The sequence below is a fragment of the Carlito syrichta genome, unplaced genomic scaffold (assembly GCF_000164805.1).
Source record: "Carlito syrichta isolate Samal-C Ts95f unplaced genomic scaffold, Tarsius_syrichta-2.0.1 Scaffold312201, whole genome shotgun sequence".
Taxonomy (NCBI): domain Eukaryota; kingdom Metazoa; phylum Chordata; class Mammalia; order Primates; family Tarsiidae; genus Carlito; species Carlito syrichta.
In genome coordinates this window covers 134670-144943 of record NW_007256297.1, presented here as the reverse complement: position 1 = coordinate 144943, position 10274 = coordinate 134670, and the positions used below count along the sequence as shown (strand labels likewise).

General features: G+C 42.8%; 1 protein-coding gene across 1 annotated transcript in view; it reads right to left on the bottom strand.

The window, feature by feature from the left end:
* SORT1 (sortilin 1) overlaps positions 1–10274 on the bottom strand; it is a 72448-nt gene that overhangs the window by 45292 nt on the left and 16882 nt on the right. The window contains exons 2-3 of the mRNA XM_008069771.2: positions 4126–4185; positions 1993–2066 (exon numbers count right to left, since the gene is read on the bottom strand). Coding sequence (XP_008067962.1) covers positions 1993–2024 — 32 coding nt within the window. The 5' untranslated portion in view covers positions 2025–2066; positions 4126–4185. The remainder of the gene's footprint in view (positions 1–1992; positions 2067–4125; positions 4186–10274) is intronic.

The window sequence follows — 10274 nt, the reverse complement described above, 5'->3', positions numbered from 1 at the left end:
AGGAGACCTCATCTCTACAATAAATAAAAAAATCAGTCGGGCGTGGTAGCGCATGCCTGTAATTCCAGCTACACGGAAGGCTGAGGCGGAAGGATCGCCGGAGCCCAGCAGGTCGAGGCTGCGGTGGCTGGGAGCGGCCACAGCACTCCAGTCTGGGCGACCGAGTGAGACTCCAATCAAAAAAAAACAAACAAAAAAAACCCACAGATTCAGGGGGTACATACATGTGCAAGTTTGTCTCATGGGTACACTGTGTGATGGTGAGGTTTTGGCTTCTCTTGAACCCATCACCCGAATAGTGAGCATGGGACCCAAAAGGTGGTTTTCAACCCTTGCCCCCCACCACCCAGTTACGAATTTTTAAATGTATTGTTCCCCCTCTCCAAACAGGATACTTTTCATCTGTCTGAAATGGTTCAACTACTGTTCTAACTGAATAAACAAAGCCACCTACATAGTCCTTTCCAGCACTAAGATTCTATAATACATTTTCAGTCCTACAGCCTACAGCAATCAAATTTTTAAAATTATCGGTCTAAAAATTATAAAAAAGACAAGGCATTCATTCATTCATCCATTCAATTAATATTTACTGCTTGTCTACTACATGTCAGTCTACTACATGTCTACTACATGTCAGTGTCTTGGCTAGACACTGGGGAACCCCAAGTTAGTCAAGAACCTTGCCTTCGTGGAGCTTACACGGCAAGTCTAAGATGGCAATTCTTTCCGGGCGTACAGGTGTATGCTGCCTGATTTTTTTTTTTTTTGAGTTGGAGTCTCACTCTGTCGCCCAGACTGGAGTGCAGTGGCCGTTCCCAGCCACCACAGCCTCGACCTGCGGGGCTCCGGCGATCCTTCCGCCTCAGCCTTCCAAGTAGCCGAAATTACAGGCATGTGCTACCACGCCCGGCTGATTTTTTGATTTATTATAGAGATGAGGTCTCGCTACCCAGGCGGGTCTCAAACCCGCGGGCTTAGGCAATCCACTCACCTCAGCCTCCCAAAGGTGCGGGATTACAGGCTGAGCCACTGAGCCCGGCTATGCTGCCTGATTTTAAGCCACATCACTGTGTTGGAGAGCACAGAGCTCTGGCTCCGGGCCCAGAAGCAGCAGTCAAGGATCCCACCCACTGGGGAAGAGAGGTTGGGCTAGTTCATTTCAGAGCTTCAACATGGGTTCACTCCCATCTGCACCAAGATTGACAGTTAAATAAAGAATGCTAGAAAGTACCAGCACTCCTGAGAGATAACCTGGCCTTGGGGCAGTTTCTACATCATCTGCTGGGATATCACAATTTAAGTCTCTTTAGAGAAATGGCATAGACACAATGACTGGAAAGACAACCAGCAATTTCTGGGAGTCAGCCAGTCTTGAAACTTACTGTTAAGGAAAGGAAACTTCTAGTTAATCAAGCTGTACCTTTGAGAAGACTACTCAAAACTTTGCGAATGTCACAGTATAGGTTATAGTTCCAGAACACACTAACATCACCCAAGTGAACACTATAAGGCATTGGTAGGTCAGTCCTGAGAACCTCCTTGTCTAAAAGCAATCTTATTTAGGCCTCAAAATGTTATATCAATAATATTTGCCTGGAATGTACCCTGAGGATTTTCATTTCAGAAATATAAAAAAGTCATTTTGTGATCACAATAAATAGAAAGTTGAACTCCACCACCTTCCCATAGATAAATATCCATGTAAACCAACATAAACACATACCACTACAAATGCTTCCTTCACCTCCTTTATTGCTCTGCCCCTTAGGTCAAACTAATCTCCCTGAAACCAAGTCCCTTTTCAAACGTCTACAGTTTGCTAATAAGACATTAAAAAGAGTGCTGAGTATGACAGTCTATAGCTATCTTAAGATGGCTAGAAGATCTTTTAAATCAATGGTTAGGCTCCACTATGTTCAGAAAAAAGGGGGAACCCTTATTCTCAATGTGTTACTTAGTTAAATGCCCCAAATATATTATTGATCTCACCTTCGATATAACTTGGACTGTCCAAAAGTCATAATTACCAGTGGTACATGGAAGGTAGTCAAGACTAGGATGACCTGGAAAGAGACAAAAGCATTCCATAAATAAGAAAGATACTCCAATTACATGCTGGTATGTGATGGGATTAAATCAACACCCTTTTTTTTTTTTTTTTTTTTGAGTCATGTCCACCCAGGCTGGAGTGCAGTGGCAAAATCACAGCTCACTGCAGCCTCAACCTCCTGGGTCCAGGCAACCCTCTCATCTCAGCTTCCTAAGTAGCTGGGAGTAGGTGGACCATCACACCTGGCTAATTTTTTAATTTTTTTGTAGCGACAAGGTCTTGCTATGTTGCCTAGGTGGGTCTTGAATTCACAGGCTCAAGTGAGCCTCTCATCTTGGCCTTGCAAAGTGCTGGGATTACAGGCGCAAGCCACCGCACCCAGCCCCTGTAAGGTTGTTGGTAGCTCTACTTTGTACTACAAGGTACAAGACAGACTACTAGTTTACATTGTAATGCATCCCCTAACCAAGAAGGATCAAGTTACTAGGGTTTGCAATGATTCTGGCAGTCCTCAGCTCATTTTATTGGGATGATCCCTACTGCCTACAGAAGAAGCAGAGAGGCTGAGTTGCTCAAATACATATTATAATAAAGGACAGATTTAGCTATTTTGTATTCATATTATTGTGAGATAGTCTCAAGGCAAAACCCACCTCTGTTCTGCTCACAGAGGCTAGAAGAGTGTGCTGTTCTCACAGAGGTCACTGTGTCATATATATCTGTCCTTTTTTCTTCCCGGCTGTTAGTTCTCTGTGAAATTCGATTTTTTTTTTTTTTGAGTTGGAGTCTCACTCCATCGCCCAGGCTGGAATGCAATGGCAAAGCAAGCTCATGGCCACCCCAGAGTTGACATGCTGGGCTCCAGCGATCCTTCTGCCTCAGCTTTCCAAATGGCCTGAACTACAGGTACACGCTACCATGCCCGGCTAATTTTTCATTTATTGTAGAGCCGAGGTCTCGTCAAGTTGCCCAGGCTGGTCTTGAGCCCACGGGCTCAAGCAATCCACTTGCCTCAACCTCCCAAAGTGTTGGTATTACAGGCTGCGCCACTGAGCCCAGCTGAAATTCATTTTCTACATAATTAATTTTCTACAGAAAAATATGCAGGAGAAAATGATTCTGAAAAGATTAGTACAAGAGTCTAGGGAGTCTCAAAAAAACATACAATATGAAAGCCTGGCGATGTCAAATATCTTAAATAAAAGGGTTAATCATGGAAATCAAGGCATAATTCAAATTCTAGAAGAAATTGAGGCATGCCTAAAGAAATTCTGCTGGAAGTTTAAAAATTAACTAAAATAAGACATTTACAACTTGCTTCTCACCATCAAAATTTCATTCCTTTAGGCTTCTGACACAGCCATGACAGGCCTCGATGCTGTGACACGTGCATTACCAGAAGACCAGCAGGCATGAGACATTTGTCCCTGCTCTTGCTCAGGCAGGATCACAGCAGAGCCAGGTAAAACCAAGCCCTGAGTTTAGACCGTGGCCCAACGCATCCTCCGCTTACTCTCCTAGTGGAAGACCAGGTGCATACTAGGAGGGGTGAGAGATGACTGGCTCCTTCTATTCTCCCACCCCTGGCTGTACCTCCTTTGTGGTGGGGACAGGGACAGCAGGTGAAGCTGAACACCCCTGGGTGCCACAGTCCTTCAACACAATTGAAAGGACACAGGAACAATATGGTATGTGTGTGGGGAAGCCAAGATGTGTAATGCATAGTTCCTACTTCTACACCGAGGCTGTCCCAAGAGTTGTGAGGTTCCCTTCTCAGCATGCAGCATTCTCTTTCCTCTTTCTTTTTCTTGCTCATCTTGATGCCAAGCAGCCACAAAGGACTAAAAAGGCGCCTTTATTCCTGCTACGGAAGAAGGTTGCCTCAAGATATTCTCAGTTCTAAAGCAAAACCAAACCAACTATAACTTCCTGAAAGTCTGTCCTGCAAACATGCATTTCCTGTGATTGAAGCTGAAGAGAGTTTCAGAAAGCCATGATATTAGGTACTTAAAACCCCAAATTCACATCATCTTCTTGCTAGGCTTAAAAGACAGACTCAAAATATGACTTACCCCAGTGCTGTCTCCAACCCAGGACAAGGACACTGAGCCTCTGAGATCATCAAACACATGCTATAAGGGGAAAAAAATAAAACTGATTTAGTAATAATATCTACTTTCCTCAATCTTAAATAATTCAGAAATTTATTACTCTTCAGCATAATTAAGTTCATAATTATAAGGAGATGTGGATTCCCAGAACAAAATCTGGGAGAGATGGGATTTAACTATTTAACCTGAGTCACAAATAACTTGAAACCTAAATTCTCTCTCACATAAAGTAAGCCAGGCAGATGAGTTTTCTTCACTGCACCAGATGGGGAGATGGGATAATCTAATTGTTTTCTCCAATAGAACTAAATATAAAGACACAGCCAAGTATTTATAGGATGCTGTTTTTTGTTTGAGTTGGAGTCTCACTCTGTCACCCAGACTGCAGTGCAGTGGCAGCTCCCGGCCACTGCAGCCTCAACCTACTGGGCTCCGGCAATCCTTCCGCCTCAGCCTTCCAAGTAGCTGGAACAACAGGCTTGCGCTACCACACCCGGCTAATTTTTGATTTATTGTAGAGATGAGGTCTCGCCAAGTTGCCCAGGCGGGTCTCAAACCCGTGGGCTCAGGCAATCCACTCACCTCAGCCTCCCAAAGCGTGGGATTACAGGCTGAGCCACCGAGCCCGGCTTATAGGATGCTTTAAAACAAGAGACCACAGCCCACATTGACAGACATAATTGTAAGCAAATCAGCATAATTTAAATTTTTCTAGGTAGCCTTCACAGTATAGCCAAACAGTTAGTAGCTGCATCCCTTTTGCTTCTAGGCTAATTCATTCAAAATGACAAGAGGCAGATGGAAGAAACAAATGCCCTTGTTTCACCTTTATATTTAATAACAGTAATAATAATAATAATAGTAACAGAACAACCTTACTAGAATTGAGGTGGGAACAGGGAGACAAAAAAGTAAAAGCTGGTATATTATATCCAAAATATGGTTAGCATGTTCAAATACAGTTCTAATAACCATTGTAGGTGCTGTCGGGTTTTGTTTCTTAAATATTTCTTTTTTTCCACTTATAAAATAATATGTATTCATTATATAAAATATAGACAAATTATAAGGAGATATAATAAAGAAAATAATTAATACAGAACTACAAAAATGTCCAGGGTTAATATTCTATATACAATCTTCTGGTCTCTATCAGTTTTTTAACTGACAAAAAAATAAAAATTTCAAAGAGGTATTTGGTAAAAATTTCTAACCATACAGAAATCACACACTCTATACCATATATATAGTAGCAAAAAGTGAAGATCCTTCCTTTTCCAGGCCACAAGCTTACCACCCAAGCCTCAGAAGATTTAATAGTTTAGCATATATTTCTACTGTGTTGATGATTATGGTTATTTTCTTAAGACTTACATCTTACGAACATTTCAAAATCTTAAACATGCTCTGCCTTCTCCAATATGAGAAATTCCTTACAAGCTGAGGACGTAACTGGATACTTCTTGGTACTCCCTGCGCCTACCACAGGGATACTATGCCTACTCAATAAGCATTTGTTGAAAATAAGCATATATCCTCCCCAAATCACAGGCTCAACCTCAAAATAGAACATGTCTATAAATTTTGGGATGCCAACTAGTTGGTTGCTCAAGCCACCAATCTTCTTCAGAGAAGTCTGAAGAAGAAAGAACTCAGAACACGACACGACCTGCTTTGCTTATCTTCCAGTTTTCTCTGGCGGTCCTCCCAAATGGGCCACTGAATTCACTTACGCTCTCTCTCCTCTAGGAAAGCACCCCCGAGGTCAAAAGAATCTCTTGTGCAATGTATGCAATACAATCAGTGCCTCACACAGGCCTTGCTCAGTAAATGCTCAGCAGAGTGTCACACAGCCTCCGCGGACAGAAAGGCTATTAAAACATGCAGACTGCCAAGCATCTGAGAAAACGTAGGGTTGCTAGATACACCTGGAACAGAAGCTTAATTGACACAGCAGAGTGTCTTGTAAGATATTTCCTGCAGAGCAAGACCATATGTACTCTTGGGCAAGAATAGTGTCTGAAATTACATCAATTAGTTCCCTAAGGAATAACAGGAATATCCAGGGCAATCACATGCACCTGACAGACATGGGTAATTGTCATCTAACCATAGGTTATCTTTCCAAGGAAGGGTCTGATCATAACAACTGACTAGGATAAAGGAAGGCTGGGTGCAGTGGCTCACACCTGTAATCTCAGCACTTTGGAAGGTCAAGGTGAGAGGACTGCTTGAGCCCAGGAGTTCAAGACCAGCCTAGGCAACATACCAAGACCGTGTCTCCACACACACAAAAAATGTAGCTGAGTGTGGTGGTGTGCACCTGCTACTAGGGAGGCTGAGGCAGAAAGACTGCCAGAGCCCAGGAGATCAAGACTGCAGTGAGCCATGATGCTGCCGCTGCCCTCCAGCCTGAGTGACAGAATGAGACCCTGACTCAAAAAAAAAAAAAAAAAAGAAAAAAAATTCCATCAACGATGGCACTGGAGTTCATCGTTGTCTTGTTCGGGCCATAAGGCAGTCTTAGCCAATCAGGACCCACAACTTTCATTTTTCAGGCAATGCCCTAAACACCTGACCAAGTCAGTAAAGACGGGCATTATCCTTATTTTCCTCAACCACAGAATGAAGAGGATTATCAGAGTCACTAGCAACAGCTTCCCCTAAACAACCGGAACGATAACTGACCTTGTTCATCACCCAGAGTTCCTTGGGAAATGCAGGCCAGACTTATTAACTGCAATTGTGGTTTTCTTCTACCCTTAACATTCCCCTCCACCCCTCAATAACCAATTAACATTTGCTTTTGAAAATGTACAGACTCACATTCCTCATAATACTATAAGAAAGGGATTGGCAGTAGCAGAGCACTGCTGGGGAGAGGGTAACACAAAACATCAAAGAGGGTCCCTGCTCCCAAACCAGGCAAAGTGGAGACCAAAGGGAGGCCCAAACTTCACATGTACAATGTCCTCTTATGCACCGAATCCTGAACTGTACTCCACATCTTTAAAATAAAATAAAAATAAAATAAAAAGATCTATAATACTATATGAATGCTTAAATATATGAGAAATGTTGAGAATAACCATAGTTGTACTTTCTTTAAAAGACCACCACCACAACAAAAGATGAAAAGGCCATTTTTATGCTTACAGATAGTGCTATAAAGACAACATTTTATTTTATCCAAAAAAAAAAAGTACAAACTCAACAAAAAACTCACCCACCTATAGCAAATGTAACTTAAAAAAAATTAACAGTCCTGTCTTTAACATCCTTACACTGCTGAAGTTAAACAAGTAAAGTGAAGTGAGATCTAACAGCAGGCCAAAGCTCAAGTGGAAAGAAAAGGTCACACAGAAAGGGGTAAGTCCAGGAGAAGTGGAGGCCCAAGAGTACATATCCAAACATACCCTCCAATGGAAGAAGAAATATGGATGTCCCGGAAAGGCCAGACAACCTGGTCATGGTTAGGAGACAGAAGTCACACATGGCCACACAAAGTCGCTAATTCGAATCCCTAATCATTTACCATATTTAACACAATGTACATGCCATTCTACATTGTGGTGGCATCTTAGATCTTTCAAAATACATATTACAGTGCTTTTAATTATAGCAATGAAGACCCTACCTGGCCCTTCACTAGACCTGAAGCCCACTTGGTAAACGGACCAAGCTGATACATTTTAGCAACAAACACACAGCATAGTACATGGTAGGCACTCCACACATATTAAATCCATTTTCTTCAAGAACTGTTTGTGAAGCTCTGCAAAGGAGGATGATGAGGTGAAAAGCTAAGGCCAGGCCCACTTAGTTTCCCCATGACAGAAATGAGTATGAAATATAAGAGTTCAAGCCGGGCTCGGTGGCTCAGCCTGTAATCCCGCGCCTTTGGGAGGCTGAGGTGAGTGGATTGCCTGAGCCCGCGGGTTTGAGACCCGCCTGGGCAGCGAGACCTCATCTCTACAATAAATCAAAAAATCAGCTGGGCGTGGTAGCGCATGCCTGTAATTCTGGCTACTCGGAAGGCTGAGGCGGAAGGATCGCCGGAGCCCAGCAGGTCGAGGCTGCGGTGGCCAGGAGCGGCCACTGCACTCCAGTCTGGGCGACAGAGTGAGACTCCAACTCAAAAAAAAAAAAAAGAAATATAAGAGTTCAAACTGGGCTCGGTGGCTCAGCCTGTAATCCCATACCTTTGGGAGGCTGAGGTGAGTGGACTGCCTGAGCCCGCGGGTTCGAGACTCGCCTGAGCAGGTGAGACCTCATCTCTACAATAAAATCAAAAAATCAGCCGGGCATGGTAGTGTGCGCCTGTAATTTTGGCTAATCAGAAGGCTGAGGCGGAAGGATCGCCAGAGCCCAGCAGGTCAAGGCTGCGGTGGCCAGGAGTGGCCACTGCACTCCAGTCTGGGCGACAGAGTGAGACTCCAACTCAAAAAAAAAACCAAGAAATATAAGAGTTCAGTTCTGAGAGACCATCAGCCAAGATGGATTAACGGGGATCAGATTTACCTTCCCACCTGAAACAAATAAAAAACACAAAGCATATGAAAAAACAGTCTTCTTTTTTCTTAACTTTTAATTTTTTTATTTTAACGATGTGGGGTACAATGCAGGGTTAGGTATACAAATGTTCATTATGCAGGTACTCTTGTTGATGAGGTGTGTTCCTCCCCCCCAAACAATTTTCAAGATACTGACCATCAGGCAAGGAAGGGTAATGCTCCCTGAAAGACAGAAAATGGACAGCGAGGGCCCTATTATTGCCCTGGCTGATGCCAGGAGAGAATTCCCAGGCTATAGTGCAGGGAGGGGGAACCCAGGAAGGGCCCAAGGTCTCCCTAAATTGAAGAGGTGAAGTTGGTATGTCTAGGGAGGTCACAGAGGCCAGAGTTCACAGGGGAGGAGACTAGAGAAGAGAGAGGTGCACTGGAGAAGGGGCCTCCCCAGCCACCCCATCAAGTCTTTGGCTGAACACTGATCGGCACATGCATGTGAGCAAACTACTTGAGGGCAGGGGAAGAACTGCCCAGAAGGACTGGAGTGAATAATATCTGGATCTCATACAGGACCAGGAATGATTCCTGCTCCCAACAATCACAGTAGAAAACCACATATTTCAAGAGATCGGGTAGAGCATTCAGAAAATTTTGTATCTTTAGTGAAGAAAACTTAACCCTAGACTAAATGCTGCTCTAGTCCTTCCTAAAATAGCTTAAAAGCAAGACCAAAAAGGATCAAACTATTTCATGTAAACTGTGTACCAGAATAAAGTTTAAGAATACAAGGATATCTAGCACCCAACAAGATAAAATTAACAATATCCAACATTCCATCAAAAATAACCAGGCATGCAGTAAAACAAGAAAACAGGGCCCATAATGAAGAGAAAAATCAGTCAAACTGGGCCAGAAATAACACAAATAATAGAATTAGTAGACAAAGACATTAAAACAGTTATAACTGTACTTCATATCTTCAAAAAGCTAGAGAATAGATTGAGCATGTTAAATAAAGACATAAAATATATTTTAAAACAACCCATATCAGACTTAGAGATGAGAATTACAATGTCTAAGATGAAAAATATACTGGACAGAATAAACAGGAAATTAGACATTGCAAGAGAGATTAGTGAATTTGAAGGCATACCAAAAAAACTATTCAAAGTAAAACACAGAAAGGAAAAAAAGAAAAAAAAAAAGAAAAAAAATGAACAGAGCATCACTGAGCTGTGGAACACCTTCAAGGAGCCTACTATATATGCAAATAGGGCCTCAGGAGGAGGTTGGCAGGAACAGAAAAATATTTTTTAAATAATAGCCAAAAATGTCCCAGATTTGATGAAAAGTATACACCCAGAGATCCACGAACCTCACAAACCCCATGCTCATGAAAAACAATGAAACTACACCAGAGCACATATTCAAATGATCTAAAACCAGTGATACAGAGCAATCTTATGAAGAAATTCTTTTTTTTTTTTTGAGTTGGAGTCACCCAGACTGGAGTGCAGTGGCCGCTCCCGGCAACCGCAGCCTCGACCTGCTAGGCTCCAGCGATCCTTCCGCCTCAGCCTTCCAAGTAGCCGGAATTACAGG